Here is an 18,659-nt window from a genome sequence, read left to right as displayed (position 1 = left end):
CCCTCCAGGGAGGGGTCACCCCGGGTTTTGGGGACTCCTCTGGGACACACTGTGCAGCTGCAGTGCAGGTGTCGTTCCCCCCACCACCCCCCCACCACCCTTGGGTCCACAGAAGATTTGAGGAGGGCACAGGACTGGGGGGGGGCCCCCACCCACAACACATCTCCTGCAGACACATCCCTGTCCCCCCATAATTTATCCTTAAATCCCCCCCAAAACCCAGCCCCAGCAGCTGCAGCCCCCCCCCCCCCCCCCCAGGGAGCAGGAGGCAGGGGAGCCGGTGCCTTTCCCACCTTTTATTGCAACAGCAACCGCAGAAGTAACAAAACCCCATTGAGAGCAAAGCTGCCTGATCCCCCCCCTCACTGCCTTGGGGGGGCTGCGAGGCCTGGGGACCCCTCGGGGAGCTGGGGATCCCCCGCACAGCTGGGGGTCTCTGGGGGTTTGGGGATTACACACACACACACATATACACCCCACACACACACACAACTCCCCCCCAAACACACCCCCTACCCCCCCCCAGGGAATTGGGGGGTGCTTGGAGAGCTGGGGACCCCTCAGGGAGTTGAGCACACCCCCCCCCCGGGGATTTGGGGATTCTCAGGAGCTGGGAAGCACTCAGGAATCTGAGGAGGCCCAGGACCTGGGAAATGCTCAGTAATTGGGGGATCCCCAGGAGATGGGAGCCCCAGGGAGCTGGGGACCCCTCAAGGAGCTGAGTACCCCCATGGATTTGGGGATCCCCAGGAGCTGGGGACCCCCTCAAGGCACTGAGCATCCCTGGGGATTTGGGGATCCGGGGGAGCCAGGCACCCCGGTTCCCTGGTGAAGCTGGCGTGCATCAGGGAAGAGGGAGCACGAGCGGTGAGCAGCAGCAGGAGGGGGCCCCCCCCTCCCCGTTATTCAGCCTCGACGGGGATGGGGTTCACCTGCCCCCCCACCTCTGCCGGCTGCTTCTTGCGGGCATCAGCAGGGGGCCGGGGCGGGGGGTTGCTGGGCGGCTGCTTGATGGTGTCCCCAACATGCGGCCGCTCCCGGGGTTTCTGCTCGATGGGTCTCCACTCCTCCCCGCGCACCGCCGCCTGCAAAGCCATGGGGGACATTGAGGGGGGGGCCCCCTCCTCCAGCCAGGCCCCCAGCCCCCCCCCCAAAAACACCCCCCAGCCTCCTCCCACTCACCAGCAGGTAGATGCCACTGGCGATGCCCAGGCAAACAGTGCCCAGGATGGTGGAGAGAAGGAAACCAGCAGGGACAGCCAGGCTGTGCAAGAGATTGGGGGGTTCAGGGGGGGCTGCGGGGGTGGGGGCTGCACCCCATCCCGGACCCTGCACCCCACTTACGCGGCGTGCAGGATGGCTCGAATGTAGTAATTCCTTGTGAGGGGCCCAAACACCTTCACCACCGCTGTCATGTACTTCTGGCCACTGCAGAGCAACACTGGGGGGGTCAGAGGGCTTCCCCCCCCCCCCCAAGGGGGGACCCCCAGCCTCAAGGGACCCCCCCATTTCCACGCTGTCCCTGCATGGGGCACCCCAGGGAACCCACCCATGGGATCCAGGCCTGCTCCCACCCCACCGCTCCCATGTTGCTGTGTTTGGGGGGGGCGGCGGATCCCAGGACCCCCAGTCCCAGGTGTGGAGGTGTGGGGGGGGGACACCCCACTTACCACCTCTCCATGGTGGAGCCCTTTTTCCGCTTGCTCCTGGGGTACTCGAGCAGGCAGACCAAGACGCCTGCCACGCTGAAGGGGGGGTGTCAAGGAAAGGGTGCTTGGGGCCAGGCACAACACTCACCCCCCCCAAAAAAAAGGGCTGTTTGGGGCAGGGAAAGAGCGATTTGGGCCCAGACTGGGGAGGAGGGGGATGCGTGTGTGTCCCCCAGCATCTTCTCCGCAAGGATACATGGCGTACGCCGCAAAGTACCAGCCCTTGAACTGCCCCGCCACGGCCACGATCCCGCCCGTCAGCATGACTGGGGGGACAGAGCGGGGCTGCTGGGGTCCCTGCTGGGGGGTACGGCCCCCCCAAGCCAGGATACGGGCCCCCCCAAACCTGGGATACAAACCCCCAGCCCATATACAGCTCCCCCCCCCGCCCAAGCTGGGATTATGACCCTGACATGCGGGGTGCTGTGGGGACGATGTGTGAGGGACCCCCTGGGTTCAGGGAAGGGAAATGGGGGGCTCCAGGCTGGGGGGCTCTAGGGGGAGGGGTTTGGCCCTGTGGCCACATGTCACCCCCCCACCCATAAGCTTTGCTCCCCTCTGGGTGCCCTGCGTGAGCGGGAGAGCTGGGGAGAGCGGAGAGGAAGAGGAGGGAGGAAGGGGAGGGAGGAAGAGGAGGAAGAAAGAGGAGGAAGAGGAGGCTCTAGCCCTGCGCTGGACTTCCCCGCCGTCCCCGGCGCCTCCCGCTTTCGCTTTCGTCACCCCGGAAGCCCCCAGCACCCCCCGCTGAGTCCCGGGACGCCCCCGGGGCTCAGCCCCCCCCGCCTCCGCCGGGCGCTCGTTTCTTCCAGCCGCTGACACCGGGCCGGGGTCACCCCGGTCCCCATCACCCGGTCCCCAGCCCTCGCCCCCCCGCAGCCCCCCACTCCCGCCCCCCCCAGCCCCTCTCTCCTCAGCCCCTGCACCCCCCGGACCCTCTCCCCACCCATCTCCGCCCCCCCGCACTCACTGAGCCCGGCCGCCAGCGCCTGCTCGTTAGCCCACATGGCCCACTCGATCTGCCCCATGGCTCGGGTAGGCTCGGCTCGGCTCCGTTAGGCTCAGCCCGGTTAGGCTCGGTTCCGTTAAACTCGGCTCTTCTCGGCCCGACCCGGAAGGCGGATGCGTCGCTACAATGTAACCAGGACCCCGCCCCGCCCCCTTCGCCACAGGCCACGCCCCCTCCTCCCATAGACCACGCCCTGAGCCCGCAGGCCACGCCTCCCTCCAGGGACACGGCACCGGTCCTGGGGGACAGGATCAGGCCCACAAGGGACAGGGGCCATGTGGGGGGACAAGGGTGGTGTGGGGGGACACGATCAGTCTAGTCCTGGGGGAAAGGATCGGGCCCACAAGGGTCACGGAAGGGACAAGGGCTAAGTGGGGTGACAAGGCTGGTGCAGGGGGTCAGGATCGGGCCCACAAGCGACATGGGGGGGCAGGGGCCATGTGAGGGGACAAGGGTGGTGTGGGGGGACACGATCAGTTTGGTTCTGCGGGATAGGATTGGGCCCACAAGGGACATGGGGGCGGGGACAAGGGTGGTGCAGGGGTCAGGATCGGGCCCACAAGGGGTGCGGGGGGACAGGGGCCATGTTGGGGGGGGGACGGGACAGGATCAGTCCCAGCAGGGACAACTTGGGGGGGGGGGGGGGCTGACAGGGGACAGGAGCAGCCCCGCAGCCCCACAATGGACATGGGGGGGGCCAGGAGCCAGGTGGGGTGACAGGGGCTGTGCAGGGGGGACAGGATCAGTCCCAGCAGGGACATCGGGGGTGATGGGGGACAGGATAAGGCCCAGCACAGCCGTTAGCAGGAACCAGCCCCCCCTCCTGCCCCCCCCACCTTTTGGCTGGCGATGCCCCCCCCCCCAAACACCACCCATACACCCCAAAACAGCGCTGCAGCCAGAAACCCTCTATTTCCTTACAAAAGAGTAAAAACCAGCCCCAGGAGTCACATCCTGCCCAGGGCTGGGGACAGCTTTGCACCGGGGTGGATGCAGCACCCTGAGCCCCCCCCGGGTGGCACCAGCAGAGCCCCCCCACCCCTCCGGTCTGTCACGGCCGTCCCTGGGGCAGCCCGTCGGCTCCCAGGAGGTGCTGGCTGGGGTCATCCAGGAGCTGAGGACCGGGGCCGGGCTGTGGGGCCAGAGGTGGGTTAGGGACAGTGGGGGCCTGGGACAGACACCAGGGACCCCCCCCCTCGGGGCTGCAGGGCAGCTCTGGGAAAGGCTTGGTCATGCCAGTGGGTACGTGTCTAGGGATGGGGTCCTGCACACCCCTGGGGATGGGGATAGGGTCCCACACAGCCCCCTGGAAATGGAGACAGGGTCCTGTGCACCCCTGGGGACAGGGAAGGGGTCCCACACACCCCCCTGGGATGGGGACAGGGTCCTGTGCACCCCTGGGGACAAGGATGGGTCCCACACACCCCCCTGGGGATGGGGACAGGGTCCTGTGCACCCCTGGGGACAAGGATGGGTCCCACACAACCCCCTGGGGATGGGGACAGGGTCCTGTGCACCCCTGGGGACAGGGAAGGGGTCCCGCACACCCCCCTGGGATGGGGACAGGGTCCTGTGCACCCCTGGGGACGAGGATGGGTCCCGCACACCTCCCTGGGATGGAGACAGGGTCCTGTGCACCCCTGGGGACAAGGATGGGTCCCACACACCCCTCCTGGGTCTGGGGACGGCCTTGCTGCAGAGGCCAGGCAGTCACATCCCCCTGCCCCACGCTCCCCCCCAGCGCCCCCAGCCCCATACCTGGGTGTGCAGGATGTACCGGACAGCCCCCGGCACTGGCTCCGGCACCACGGCTGCCACCAGCTCCTCCGGCAGCGAGGCCGAGCCCACAGGCAGCCCCCGCACAAACCTGCGGCACAGCCCAGTGCTCAGTCCCGAGCCAGCCCCCCGCCTCTCCCGCCACCCCGCTCCCCTCCCAGTAAGAGATGGGATCGCCCTTACTGGTCCCCGTTGGCGGCGGGGGGGAAGCTGCGTCTCACCACCTCCACGAACTCAGCCACGGTGTCGGCCAGCGTGAAGATGACAGCGTTGGGGCCGGCGTCGAAGGTGTAGGCTACCTGCGGCGGGACGAGGCGGGCACAGGGATGCTGTCAGGGGACTACGGCGCCGCAGCAAACCCGGTAGCCCCCGTTTGGGCCAGCGTGGCCAGCCCCGGTACCTTGGTGCGCCCGTGGTGGGCGTTGAAGCGGTGCGCCAAGGCGATGATGTGCCGTGAGAGGTCGTTGAGGTAGAAGATGGGGGGGAAGGTGTCGAGGCAGGTGGCGTGGAACTGGTTGCTGTCCCGCATGGTGAGTTGCCCGAATCCCTCGAAATCCCGCTCACGAATGTGTCGCATCATCAGGGCCAAGCGTTCCGGCACCACCGCCTCCGCCCGGTGCTGCCGCGGCAGGCGCGTGGCCGTCACCCCGATTCAGGGACACCCACGGCACCGCCAGCCTCTGGGCTTCACTCAGGCGGCACCACAGGGGCAAAAACCCCACACGCACACCCCCGCGCTCCCTCCTTGGGGAAACGGGATCCCAAACCCAGCCCGGGGCAGGATTAGGCCCATCACCCCGTACCTTCAGCAAGGGGCTGGTGTCCACGCTGGTCTGCATCCCCGCCGTGCTGCCCACCTGCTTCTTCTCCCCACTGACCTTGGGCCCCAAAAACCAGGATGTGACCCCCCGCTCCAAGCGCCCAAACCCACCCTGAGCCCCCGCGTCTGCACCCACACAGGGTTAGGGGGTACTCCCCCCCAAATCCACCGCCCTCTCCAGTCCCTCACCACCAGGACGAGGACCCTGAGCTCCGGCCAGTGCGTTTCGGGGGCCACTTGGTGGGCGAGGCTGTCCCTGCCGTCGGGCCGCTCGCCCCGTTGCCACTGCACGAAGCCCCCCAACATGCTGCGGCAAGCGCTGCCCGAGCCGCGCCGCGCCACCTCCGACAGCTCGCCCTCCACGCCGTACAGCCGCGCCAGCGCCGACACTGCGGGGACGGGGAGGCGTCAGGGCGGAGGGGGGGACATCACCACCACCGACACCCCCCCACAAGCCTCGACACAGAATCCCAGAATCATCTGGGTTGGAAAAGCCCTTGAAGCTCCTCCAGTCCAACCATGAACCTCACCCTGACCGTTCCCAACCCCACCAGATCCCTCAGCGCTGGGTCAACCCGACTCTTCAGCCCCTCCAGGGATGGGGACTCCCCCCCTGCCCTGGGCAGCCCATTCCAACACCCAACAACCCCTTCTGCAAAGAAATACTTCCTAAGAGCCAGCCTAATCTTGTCACCCCACTGCGTCCCTGCTCACCCACCCAGGCACGCGTAGCCGGCGGCGGAGGAGGCCAAGCCAGCGGCGGTGGGGAAGTTGTTCTCAGTGGCGATGTGGATTTTGTAGGAGAGGTTGAGGGGGGATGAGTCCTCGGCGCTGCCACCCCGGCGCTTTCGGGCCAGGCGCCGCACTGTGAGGGGACAGGAGCCATGTTGGGGGCAGAGGGGGTATGGGGGACACCCCACCTGGCTCCCAGGGGTGCCCGGGGTGGGTGGGGGGACGCTCACCCTCCCGCAGACAGGCCTGCAGCCGCGGGTGCCCCACGTCGGCCTCCTCCCCGTTAAGCCACAGCCGGTCCTCCGTGAAGTCCCGGCTGGCAGCGGCCGTGGTGGTGGTCTTCAGCTGCCGGGGAGAGGGGGGTCAGCACCCTCCCGTGCACGGGCTGGGGGGTAGAGGGAGGGCAGAGGGGCCTGACCCCAACCCTGACCCCACACCAACCTGGTCCTGGTGCAGCGTCACGCTCAGGGAGGAGTTGATGGGCAGGATCAGGTCATTGTCCCGCTTGCCCCCTGCAAGAGAGATGGCACGGCACGGCTTGGCACGGGTTGGCTTGGCACAGCTTGGCATGGCATGGCACGGCACAGTATCACTTGGCATGGCACAGCACGGCATGGCACGGCATAGGCACAGCTTGGCATGGCACAATATCACTTGTCGTGGCACCACACCACATGGCACGGCACGGCATGGCCTGCTATAGGTTGGCCTGGCACAGCTTGGCATGGCCCAGCGTCACTTGCCATGGCCCAGCACAGCGTGTCACAGCTCGCCGTGCGCTGGCTCGTCACGCTCCACCGCGGCATGTCCCAGCACGGCCCGGCCCGGCCCGGCCCCTTCGCTCCCTCCCAGCCCCGGGAAGGGCCCGACCCGGCCCCGCCACCGGCCCGCCCCGCACCGGGAGGGGTCTCCGCCCCGCCTGGGCCACCCGGGGGTGGCATCCCGGGGACTCTCCCCAAGACCGAGGGGGGTCCCGGGGCGCCGGTACTCACAGTACTTGATGACGGCGATGTTGACAGGGGCGGTGCAGGTGACCATGGCGAGCGCCCGCTCCTCCGCCATCGCGCTGCCGCTGCCGCCGCCGCTCCCGGGACGCTCCCGGCCAAGTGCGGGCGGCATCAAGCCCCGCCCCCCGCGCCACCCCGGTGGCCGTCGCCTGTGGCGGGTTCCCGCCTTCCCATTGGCCAGCGCTGCAGTGCCGGGTGCCCGGTGGCCAATGGCAGCGATCGGACCACGGAGAGGCCCCGCCCCTCCCCGCCCACTGCCGGCGCTGGCACGGGCCTGCGGGGGCGCCATCTTGGAGTCGGGAAGGGGCTGCGCATGCGCCGCGGCGGAGCGGCGGGGCTTTCGGTGGTGCCGGTGCCCCAGTACCACTCCAGTGCTCCCAGCGCTCCCCAGCGCCGCTCTACCCCCAGCACCCCAGCGCTCCCCGTGCCCTCAGTATCTCCAGTACCCCCAATGCACCAGTTCTCCCAGTTAATCCCAGCACTGCCCCAGTACCCCTCCAGTGCTCCCAGTGCTCCCCAAACCCCTGTACCCCCCACCCCCCAGTGCTCCCAATATCCCCAGTAGTCTCCCGGTGCACACAGAGTCTTCCGGGCCCCCAGCATCCCTCTGCCTCCAGTGTCCCCAGTGCCTTCGCAGCCCCCAGTGCTCCCAGTATGCCCAGTACCCCGATATCCCAGTGCCCCTCCAGTGCTCCCAGTTCTCTTGGCGTCCCTTCAGTACCCTCAGTCCCCCCACAGTGCTTGCAGTGACTCCCCCCAGAGCCTCCAGTGCTCCCAGTGCCTCCGCCCAGTGCTCCCAGCACACCAGGGACTGGGAGCCACCCCCACTCCCCTGGGTGGCCTCATCCCGCCCCCACGGGCACCCCCAGCCGGGTGTGTGTGTCCCCCCACCCCCCAGGGTATTTTTATCCTCTGGTCGCTCATGCACTGGAAAATATCCCACAAATCTGGGTGCCTGGGGAGGGGCGGGGGGCACACGCCAGGCACGTGGGTGACACCACGGTGCTGGGGGGCACAGCCCCGCTCCCACGGGGTCACCCCAAACTAACACCCAGGGGGATGAGGGGAGCAGCGTCCCCCCACACACACACACACCTCCCCAGAGCGGGCAGCTTTGGGGACCCCCTTGGTGGCAGGGTGGGGGCTCCCTGGCTGTGCCCCCCCAGGTATTTATAAGCATTTTCCATGGGTGGGAGGGGACGGCCCGGCCCGCGGCTATTTTGGGGTGTGGGATTATTTCCCCCCGCCACCAGCACAGGTGCAGGGCCTGATTTAGCCAGGCAGAGATGCAAACAACACGGGGTACACGCGGCGGCTCCCTCCGGCACCCACCCAAACCGCCCCCCCAGCCGGCGCCCCAGCACCCAGGGTGATGACACCAGTGGGGACGGGGCTGTCCCCGCCGCCACGGAGCTGTGGGGAGGGTGCTGGTCCCACCGCCATCCCCCAGCGTCTCACTGCGCCGTGGGGACGCTCAGGGCCACTAGCGGGGTGTCCTTGTCCCCACACCGTGTCTGCCGTCCCAGCCAGACCCCAGCACAGCACCGGGGCCGCTGTTCAGGGAAGAAACAGAATGACCAGAATTGGGTATCTCTGGGTTTGTTTTACTGACAACTCAGAGTTGGGCCAACACCGCAGTGAGTGGCAAATGTCCGAAGGACTCGTGCAGTTTAGACACTATTTCTAAATCTATAACCTAAGTCCAAAGTGTAACTTTCCACTCAACCTTTTAGTTCTTGATTCTCATCATTTATTAAAGTTCACTACAATCCCCCAGCTGGCACGACCCGGACTGGAAGCCCAGAGAATCACAACGGTTCTGTGATCCCCTTGGGTTAAACTAAGGTGAAATGACACCAAATGACCTGTTAAAATGTTTTACTTGTGGTAGAGAACAATTTAAACTTGGAAAAGGATAATAAGCAATGGAGTCTCTTATAAATCTATGGGAAGGGAAGGGAAGGGGAAGGGGAAGGGGAAGGGGAAGGGGAAGGGGAAAAAAGAAGGAAAAAAGAAGGGAAAAAAGAAGGGAAGGGAAAAAAGAAGGGAAAAAAGAAGGGAAGGGAAAAAAAGAAGGGAAAAAAGAAGAGGAGAGGAGAAAAAGAGAGTTGAAGAAATCTGGATCACTACTCCTGGATCCAGCATTGTCTCAGGTCTGGCAATCCTGGGTGGTGGGTGCACACCCAGCAAAGTTTCTGTTGCCTTTTTAAGTTAATCTTACCAGCTGATTAGTATACTAGATGAGGAGGGGCAGGGATTCCACAAATACATTTCCATGAGAGACAAGGAAAAAGGTGGAGCAGGGGTTCTAGCTGAGTTGGTGGTCGCTGCCCAGCTTTGGTTTTTCCTCTGTTCCCAGAGACCTTATCAGTCATCCCAGAAATGATCAGTTCTCGTTACCACGATGAAGCCAGTGATAAACATTTGGGTTTTGCTCAGTTCATGTCTGCCCCTTTGAGCCTTATCTAAGGAGTTTGACAATGCAGCTGCAAGGAATGGGGGGCGCATCCTTCCATACACTCCTGCTTCCTTGGGGGACATTCCTTAGACTAATCCAAAGGCCACAGCTTGTCCCTGAGGTTTTCTGTGTTGATGAACATTTGAGGCATTTCTTCCTTCAGTTCCTTACACTGTCTCAGCTGAATTTTTCTCTTCTGGTTCCAATCCCTGTTTCAGTTTCAGGGTCATCTTTCAGGTCATCATCATCACCATCTTTCTCCCACTAGTTTTTATCTTGCAGAATTCTGAGAAAGGCTTCAAGATGTTCTATTAAAAGTTTAGGCAGAGCGGCGAGCAGTACCGAGGGGACACCAGCGGCTGCTCCATGTCCCCGGGGAACCCCGGCAACCCCACGGGGGCTGGGAACCAGGACCCCTCCCCAGGGACACCCGGAGAAGGGCAGAGGGGCTTTGGGGACACCACATGGCACTCAGTGAGGGGGGGACATTTGGCACCAAGAGCTGGCTGGCAGGGAGGGGGTACAGGCAGGATCCCCCCCAGCAGCACCCCAGGCAGGTTTGGTAACACCCGGCCCCAGACCAGCAGGTTGGGAAGTGCTTGAGCTGGAGGAGCCCAGGGCAGGGAGGAGGGTCGGTGTGATGAAATGGCATTGCCAAACCCGGCCGCAGTTAACGAGGGTTGATGAGTCGGGGACAAAGCTGTAAGGAGCTCTGGCGTGTGCAGGGGGGGGACACCTACCCCCAGCCCTGTCCTGCCCCCGTGGAACCTCAGCAGAAACGGCACAGGGAGGCCAAGGCATGGATGAAACTGCCTTTATTGAGAAAAATGGTTTGCTACAAATAACGTCATTGATTTTATTCTTCTTCAAAAAACAGTAGGTCTCGTTAAAAGTTCTAGATATGCAAAAAGTCACAGGGAACACACTGACGAGCACGGCCGGCAGCGGGCAGAGCCGGACCTGACCCCAGGCAAAGCAGGGAGAGGCAGGAGCTCCCCGCCTGGGCCTTAAAGTGCTTTACAAAAGCAGCTGTTGCTGCCCCTGCTCTGGCGTTGTGGGGCAAAAAGGAGGAGGAGGAGGAGGAAGGAGACAGAGGTTAACGGTGCTGTCCAGAGCTCCCTGCAAGCGAGAGCTCAGAGGGAGGCTGCTCCAGGACCTGGGGGTCCCAGCTGAGGCGGGGACAGGGAAACCCTCCTGGGTCCCTTTTGGAAGATGCCAGTGCTCCCAGTCCCACCAGTGACATCTCTGGGCTGGGCAGCCCTAAGTAAGAGAAGATCCCATCCCTCCTCACTCGCCCAGCTCGAGGGAGGGGAGTGGAGCAGCTCCAGGCCTTTCCCTGCCCTCTGCCAGGGGAGCAGATGGGCTCTGCCCGCTCTGCATAGGGCTGCTGACAGCACGGGGCAGCTCACAGCCCCCAAATCACCCAGTACTCTTTAAAAAGTAAAAAAACCCAAAAAAACAAAAAACAAGACGGTATTGCTAGAGCAGAGCTGAAGCCAGGTCTCGGATAAGCCACCCAAGGGCACTTCTCTGAGGAGGAACACGCTCCGTGCAGCTCCCTCACTGAGGGCTGATGTGTGTGACCCCAAAGGGTGGCAGGGTCCCCTCACGAAGCTCCTGTGTCCCCCAGCACCAGCCATGAGCCTTCAGATGGGATGTGGCTTCTGCTGCACAGCATGTGGGGTGGGGTGGGGCCGGGGGGGCCACCAGCCAGAGGAGACTCCCTTGCCACCCTCCGCCAGCAGCAGGGAGGGCAGAGAGGGACCAGGGCAGGACAAGTCACCAGCATCTCGCAAATCAATATCTGCCCAGGTGTGCCCCGTTCCCAGGGAGAGGGAGACGCGGTCCCTTATTTCAGGGGGACACAACGCTCTGTGTCGGGGTCCCTCACAGCTCCCTCAGACAGAAACCCACCGCTCCGGCTCACACTGCGCCCGGCAGTGCCCCGCAGCTCTGCCTGCAAGGGTTAAGCCACCAAAAACTCAACCTCCAGCAAAAGGTGCTGCTGCTCCCCCCGCAAGAAAAAGGCAGCTGGAGCTGCTCGTGCTGCTCTGACCCGGCCTCTCCTGCATCACCCCAGAGAAACACGCCGACAAGGCCCAGAAATACCCGAAGAAAACACTCACGTGCTTCCCACAGCCCCCCAAAATCCACCCGGCAGCCCCGGGTCTGGCTCCTGCCTCCCGCCTGATTTCAGATCCACAACGTGTTCCGTTTGTTTGGTTTTTTTTAAAAAATATACTTTCTTAATAATGTTCCATAAAAATACTCTTGTCCCCAGTGGCGGATATTGCAGTGGGAAGAGTAACAGCTTCTGTTCCCGCTCTATAAAACGTGGAAAAGGCATCACGCTGATTGATGTAGAAAAATGCAAGAGCTCAGTATCACAAGAGCCAGTACAAAACGAGGAAGGTGAGAGTTTCACTGGACGCTGGACGCCATCCCTGCAGACTCCCCTGAACCCGCTGCCGTCACGGGGCACGCGAGGGCAACGCTCTCACCCCGGGATTGAGCTCCTGCCTGCAGCACGGGGGACGGGACAGGCCAACGTCTCTAGAAACAGCCTTGTAGTTTAAAAAAAGATGCTCCGTGTCGTTTTCCTTCCTCTTCCAAGAGGACGTGGATGACCGCAGTTTCAAACTAGAGTATTTCTGCGTAAAACGCGTCATAGTTTTACGTACCTACTCAATCGCAACAGAGAGCGTGAAGACAAATGGTGCCAAAAAGCATCTAATAATAAATAGATCTGGCTATAGGTATATACTCCGTATACGGGTATGAAATGCCTAACGGAGGAATAATCCCAGCCCTTCGGAGCCAACTCCTCTCTCCTCGCAGCAGCCGATCTCTCTGCTCGCTCACCGGTCCAGCACGACGCTGAGGAGCCTCCACCTTCTTCAACAAGGTGGGATTTGCCCAGAGAGGAGAGGGAAGAGAGGTGGCAGCAGGTCTCCGGGGGTGGGGGTGACGAGCTCCCTGCTTCCCTGGCAGGAAGGCCGAGTGTGCAAAAAGGAGACAGGGCGGTGAAGGGGGGGTGTCCAAACCGACGTTCTGCAGTCACCCTCAGTTCTCGGACAGTGACAGTGCCAGGGCAGCCTGCAACGCTGCCTCCTCATCGATGTTATAGTCCTGAAATGTTTAAAAAAAAAAAAAAAAAAAGGGCAGTCAGGAGAGCTGGCATGGCCAGGCCAGTCTCCATCAAGGAGGGGTGGCCAAGGCAAGGAGCCCCCCATGCTCTTTATCATCCTGGCAAGGCCACGAGCCTCCACCTCCTCCACCACGCAGGTCCCAGGAAGGCCGTGCTCCTTGGGGTGTCCTTGGGCCCACGGTCCCCTCTCCTGCCTGGAATCTGGCAAAATCAGCCCTGCCCTCGGACCTGGCAGCAGGCAGGGATGAAACATGCCCATGCCAGGTGCTGTGCCCAAGGGGCAAAGCTTTCCAGCAAGGCCGTGGCTTCCCCAGCGCTCCTGCAACACAGCGATCGCTCCCTAAGTGGGGATATTTCTCTGTAAATAGCTGGGGGTCCCTTTCCCTGACATCTAACGGCCCTGCAATAAAAGCAAGATGCTAACAAAACCTCCCCTTGGTCCCTGAGCCATCACACCCTCACCCCCACACAGGAGGGGTCAGCAACGCCCTGAGAAGGGTCATGGACACCCCCCAAGCCCTGAGGCTGGGCTGGTCCCCTCCCACGACTTGTAAAGCCTCAAAGAAAAGGGCTTTTGTGTTACAATTTCTCAGGGGAAGGGTTTAACGGAGCACGCGGAGGAAAAAAAACCATCTTCAGGAGGAGCAGTAACATTTCCCTCTCCTCCTTCAGGGTTGTTTTCCTGGTGTGTCTGATGACAACCAGCTCAAGCACCCCTGGCAGGTGGGAAGCCCAGCCCCACACCCATGGGGGTGTCCTGAGTGGGGCTACACAGAATCACCTCAGTTGGAAAAGCCCTTGAAGCTCCTCCAGTCCAACCATGAACCTCACACTGACCGTTCCCAACCCCACCAGATCCCTCAGCGCTGGGTCAACCCGACTCTTCAACCCCTCCAGGGATGGGGACTCCCCCCCTGCCCTGGGCAGCCCATTCCAACGCCCAACAACCCCTTCTGCAAAGAAATCCTTCCTAAGAGCCAGTCTGACCCTGCCCTGGCGCAGCTTGAGGCCATTCCCTCTTGTCCTGGCGCTGGTTCCTTGGCTCAAGAGACTCATCCCCCCTCTCTGCACCCTCCTTTCAGGTCTCCTCTTCTCCACACTAAACCCCCCCAGTTCCCTCAGCTGCTCCCCATCAGACCTGTGCTCCAGACCCTGCACCAGCTCCGCTGCCCTTCTCTGGACACGCTCGAGCCATTCAATGGCCTTTTTGGAGTGAGGGGCCCAAAACTGAACCCACTCATCGAGGGGCGGCCTCACCAGTGCCGAGCACAGGGGTCAGATCCCTTCCCTGTCCCTGCTGGCCACGCTAGTGCTGATACAAGCCAGGATGCCACTGGCCTTCTTGGCCACCTGGGCACACTGCTGGCTCATGTCCAGCTGGCTATCAACCAAACCCCCCCTACGGAGACACATGTCTCCCCCAAAGCCCAGAGGAGGATCTGTCCCCTTCCCCTCCCGAACGGGTGCAGAGCGGGACGGGCAGGTCCCGGCACGGGAAGGGAAGGGCTGGGTTCATCTCCCAGCCGCTCGCCACGGGACGCAGGGAAGACAACTCTGTCTGGGCGCGGGGTGGTACTCACCACAAAGGTGTCGTAGGAGAACTTGTGCCTGTGGAGAAGGTGCTGGAGAAAGTTGGCACTCTTGTAGCTGGGGTCGCCCCAGGGCATGGCTGAGCAGACTGGGCACACCTGCAGCAGGCAGAGACAACAGGGAACTGTGACACGCAGGCACAGACTCCCCCCCCAACTCTGCCTCTACCTCCCAGTGAGTGAGTAGCGGTCCCCTCCGTTCTGACAGTGGGTGATCTGCAGAGGATGTGCTAAACAGGGGGTCCCTCAGCCCCCCCCAAGCAGATCCCTCAGTGCACAGAGGCTCCGGCACGTGGCCCAGGCTGTTTTTAACCCACTGACAAGTTACACATGCACATGAGCACCCCCGAGACGGTGCCAGAGCTGCAAATTCCCTGCCTCAGTCAACCCAGCAAGGGGAGAGGAAATCCAGCACCACCCAGGCTGCAGGCACAGGGGGACGGAGGCAGCTCGTTCCAGAGAGCCTCTAACAAAGCAAACAGAGGCAGGTCCCCACCTCCCATCAAAGGGATTTACAACAAACTAAACCAGCTGGAAATACAGCTGTTATGTGCAGCAGCAGCTCCGGTGGCCTCAGATGCAGCATCAGCTGGGGGGTATTTGGATTTCCAGGAGTTAACTGGAAAAAAAAAAAACAGCCCGTCCTGGTGCCCCGGCATTGCTCACCACTTTGTTGGGGTCATTGCGGTGGTTCTCCATGCAGTGCTTCACCAGTTCCTGTTGGTCCAGGTTCCGGGCCCCGCAGTACGGGCACACAAACGTCGAGCGATTGGGAATGTTGCTAAAGAGAGCAAGGACGAGCTCAGATCCCCCAGGAAGGGACGGGATTAACTCCTTCCAAACTAATCCAGCTGCCTCCTACTTGGCTTTGTGCCCCAGCAGACACCAGCCCAGCCCGATCCCACCCCAGCCACAGGCTGAGCCACCCTGGTTTGGTCGGTCTTTCCTCCCACATCCCACAAAACGCAAGGCAGCAGATGCCAGGAGGGAAAAGGCGCTGATGTTTCTCACTGCGATTGCCCAGGGGAAAGTAAAACCCACGCTTGGATTTTAGGGTTTGTAACGAAGACGGAGGGGAACACGGGTGCAGGCTGCAAGGAGGGAGACGTTTCCCTACCCGGCGCATGGTGGTACCTGGGGATAGGCTGGGACGTGGGGACAACGGGAACAAATTTGGGGCAGTTGGCCATCTGTTCCTGCACCTTCGCGCAGGACGAGACGTGAGAGCGCATTTTTGCAAGGGTCACCTGGAGAAAAAGGAGAGAAGAAACGTTCCCTGAGGCTGTGACACCTCCCACAGCGCCGGAGCCTCGGGAGAGCGGTTTTGGTCAACACTGGTCTGCACAGGATGACCCGCATCGGCGTGGAAACGCTGCACTGGCCTGTCCTTCCTCGCAGGACAGAGGTTTGGGGTTGTGTGCTCACTGCTCGAGCCATTCAATGGCCTTTTTGGAGTGAGGGGCCCAAAACTGAACCCACTCATCGAGGGGCGGCCTCACCAGGGCCGAGCACAGGGGTAAAATCCCTTCCCTGTCCCTGCTGGCCACGCTAGTGCTGATACAAGCCAGGATGCCATTGGCCTTCTTGGCCACCTGGGCACACTGCTGGCTCATTATTAATCACCCCCCCCAGGTCCCTCTCTGACTGGCAGCTCTCCAGCCACTCCTCCCCAAGCCTGTAGCACTGCTGGGGGTTGTTGTGGCCCAAGGGCAGCACCCAGCATTTGGCCTTAGTGAAACTCCTGCAGGTGGCCTCAGCCCATCGCTCCAGCCTGGCCAGGTCTCTCTGCAGAGCCTCCCTGCCCTCGAGCAGATCAACACTCCCACCCAACTGGGTGTCGTTTGCAAACTTACTGAGGGGGCACTCGATCCCCTTGTCTAGATCATCAATAAAGATGTTGAACAGGGAGTTACAAGCAGCTCCCTCAAAGTTAACAGAAGCCAGAAAGCGCCTTGATGGAAACGCACTGTGAATCACAGCTTTACAGCCGGACCCTGAAGCGTCCCAGACCAGACTGTGGCGGGCTGGGCCAGGCCACGCTGCTGGTTCAGCTGCCCCCCGGCTGTTGGGATTGCAGCACCTTAGAGCTAAATCCTCGCCCTCGTTAGGAGCGGCAGCAGAGCTGGTTTGCCTCAGCCTCTCCCGCGTTGCGGGAAAACCTCGGCCTGCTTTTGAAGATCCCCACTGTCTAATAATAGCTCCAGTCTGATGACAAAGGCAGTGAGAAGAGTGCCTTCATCTTCGCCTGTCTCATGGCACCAGCCGTGACATGCTGGCATAGTTTGGGGACCCGCTGAACAGGGGACTCTGCAAACCCAACTCTGGAAAGCACCATGGCTGCGGGATGGGCAGCTGAACACTGTGCCCGCGCGGGACAGGGACAGGCAGCCTTTTCCCACGAGCTTTACCTTCTTGCTGCAGCCTCTGCAGGGAGCCTTGTAGGATGAAAGCTGTTTCTCCACGCTGGAAGCTTTTTCCACCTTCTTGGGGTCGAAGGGCATGCGGCAGAGCGGGCAGAGTGGGGACGGCACTTGCAGGCAGGGCTGTAGGCACTCCCCGCAAAACCTGGGGGCACAGAGAGCAGCGGTGGGTGGCCCAGCAGCGTCCCAGCCCCGGAGGAGGAGGAAGAGGAGGAGGAGGAGGAGGAGGAGGGGGAGCAGGACCCTAGCCCCGGGGCACACCCACTCTCAGGGACTACCTGTGCGCCCCAGGCTGCAGGGCAGCCCCAAAATGCAGGGATCTGCATCCCCACTGGGAGAACTGGCCAGAACTGGGAGGTTGGGAGAGGGTGCGGGGAGGTCAGGCACAGCCCAAGCCCTGAAGAAACTCCCTGGATGCACAGCCGGGGCGCAGACAACGCCGCTGCTCCGAGACCTGCGGCCGAGACCGGCGGCCGGGAGCGGATCTGACAAAAAAACGGTGCCGAGGATCCAGGCTGCACAGGAATAAAACGAGCGAGCGCCTTGGAGCCCGGCTCACCTCCTTTCAAGGTCCTTATGCCCGCAGGAGCGCAGATGAGAAATCAAAGCAGCGGAGAGGAAGCGCAGGAAGAAATCCCCGGGCAGGAGGCAAAGCGGCTCGGTCGCCACAAAGCCAATTGTCACAGTGTCCCCAACTCCTCCACCTGCCCACCCAGGTCGTGTCACCCAGGACGGGGGAAGGAAATGCTGCTAAGCCTCTGCTCTGGCATGGGGGGCAGGTCATGGTGCCCCTTGCATCACCCCTGGCCCCAAACAAGCTGGAGGAGGGGGAAGAGTGAGACTCTGCTGGGGCACTGAGCAGAGCCACGGCCTCAATGGGGTCCAAGGTGTCCCTGAAACCCGGTGTGCAAGGGGGCTGAGGTGTCACCAAAACATTAGGGTGACAAATGGACCCCAGCTCCCTGTGGCCGTGCCCCCCGGGTGGCCTCTCCCCGGTACTGGGGGCTATGGGAGCAGGACACAGCACCCATGGGGGTCACGGCAGGATTTCCACCCAGCCAGCACTGCCAGGGTCAGGGTGCTGCGATCATAGTTTGGGGGAGATCCTGGGGGCAGGAATCACGTCTGGGTGCAGAGGGAGAAGGGGGCTGGGGTCAGGGTAGGGGAGGGACCTTTGGGTGCACCCACACCGGGTCCAGGCTGGGGGACACAGGGAGGGGGACAGGGCAGCACCCAGCTCCCTGGGAGGGGAAGGGGTTCAGGACAGAGGGGGAAGGGGTTTGGAGCTGGCAGAGCTGCTGGGCATGGGAAGTGGGGCCAAGCACCACCCGGGGGGTGGGATGGGGGCCCGGTACTGGACTGGGAGCCCCAGCAGTGGGCTGGGAGTGCCAGTACCAGGCTGGGGGGGGGTGAGATGGAGGGTCCTGGTACTGAGCTGAAGGGAGGGGGAAGAATGGGGGTCCCAACACCAGGCTGTGAGGGAGGGTCGAGTGTCAGCTCGACGGGTGGGATGGGGGTCCCTGTACTGGGCTGGGAGTGAGATGGGGGTCCCGGTGCCGGGATGAGGGGGGTGGATGGGGGTTCCCACACCAGGCTGAAGGTGCCGGTGCCGGGCTCGGGGGCGGATGGATGGGGGTCCCGGTACCGGCTGGGATCACAGGGCAGAGGGCCCGGAGTGACCCCGGTTGAAGAGAGTCGCCCGGCGGGCCAGGCCCTGGGGGTTGGGTTGGGCCAGGCCGGGGGGGGGGGGTCCCCGCCGCCCCCGCCCCGGTCCCCGGCTCACGTGTGGCCGCAGCCCGCGATGCCGACGGCGCGGTGGAAAACCTCCAGGCAGATGGGGCAGCTGAACTGAGCCTCCAGCGCCTCGGCGGCGGGGCCGGCAGCGGGCGGCGGCCGGGGGGACCCGCCCGGGGCCTGAGGCCGCTGCGCCGCCGCCACCAGCAGGCTGCGGAACATGGCGGCGGCCGAGGGCGGGCGGGCGCGGGGCTCTGACG

General features: G+C 63.0%; 3 protein-coding genes across 4 annotated transcripts; all 3 read right to left on the bottom strand.

Annotated features, from left to right (window-relative positions):
* Nucleotides 1–281: 281 nt before the first annotated feature.
* CYBA (cytochrome b-245 alpha chain) lies at nt 282–2,860 on the bottom strand. The gene is made up of 6 exons (XM_074839897.1): nt 2,677–2,860; nt 1,906–1,975; nt 1,671–1,745; nt 1,345–1,428; nt 1,183–1,264; nt 282–1,085 (listed from the first exon to the last, which is right to left on the bottom strand). Exons 1-6 carry the CDS (start codon nt 2,732–2,734, stop codon nt 903–905), a joined length of 552 nt encoding a protein of 183 aa, XP_074695998.1. The 5' UTR covers nt 2,735–2,860; the 3' UTR covers nt 282–902.
* A 748-nt stretch (nt 2,861–3,608) lies between these two features.
* MVD (mevalonate diphosphate decarboxylase) lies at nt 3,609–7,164 on the bottom strand. Its single transcript, XM_074839878.1, has 10 exons — nt 7,036–7,164; nt 6,485–6,555; nt 6,274–6,388; nt 6,030–6,176; nt 5,501–5,700; nt 5,295–5,369; nt 4,892–5,110; nt 4,675–4,790; nt 4,474–4,582; nt 3,609–3,847 (listed from the first exon to the last, which is right to left on the bottom strand). Exons 1-10 carry the CDS (start codon nt 7,160–7,162, stop codon nt 3,767–3,769), a joined length of 1,260 nt encoding a protein of 419 aa, XP_074695979.1. The 5' UTR covers nt 7,163–7,164; the 3' UTR covers nt 3,609–3,766.
* A 3,144-nt stretch (nt 7,165–10,308) lies between these two features.
* RNF166 (ring finger protein 166) lies at nt 10,309–18,638 on the bottom strand. 2 transcript variants are annotated; one of them, XM_074839527.1, is made up of 7 exons: nt 18,449–18,624; nt 17,225–17,369; nt 16,654–16,810; nt 15,380–15,492; nt 14,912–15,026; nt 14,237–14,344; nt 10,309–12,637 (listed from the first exon to the last, which is right to left on the bottom strand). In XM_074839527.1, the coding sequence occupies exons 3-7, from the start codon at nt 16,744–16,746 to the stop codon at nt 12,572–12,574; spliced, it is 495 nt and encodes a 164-aa protein (XP_074695628.1). In that variant the 5' UTR covers nt 16,747–16,810; nt 17,225–17,369; nt 18,449–18,624; the 3' UTR covers nt 10,309–12,571. The 2 variants fall into 2 exon arrangements, with proteins under 2 accessions (XP_074695628.1, XP_074695627.1); XM_074839526.1 differs by lacking the exon at nt 17,225–17,369 and having other exon boundaries at nt 18,449–18,638.
* Nucleotides 18,639–18,659: the final 21 nt, after the last annotated feature.

This window comes from Strix aluco, chromosome 14, assembly GCF_031877795.1.
Source record: "Strix aluco isolate bStrAlu1 chromosome 14, bStrAlu1.hap1, whole genome shotgun sequence".
Classification (NCBI taxonomy): Eukaryota; Metazoa; Chordata; class Aves; order Strigiformes; family Strigidae; genus Strix; species Strix aluco.
This window is presented reverse-complemented; position numbering and strand designations above follow the sequence as displayed.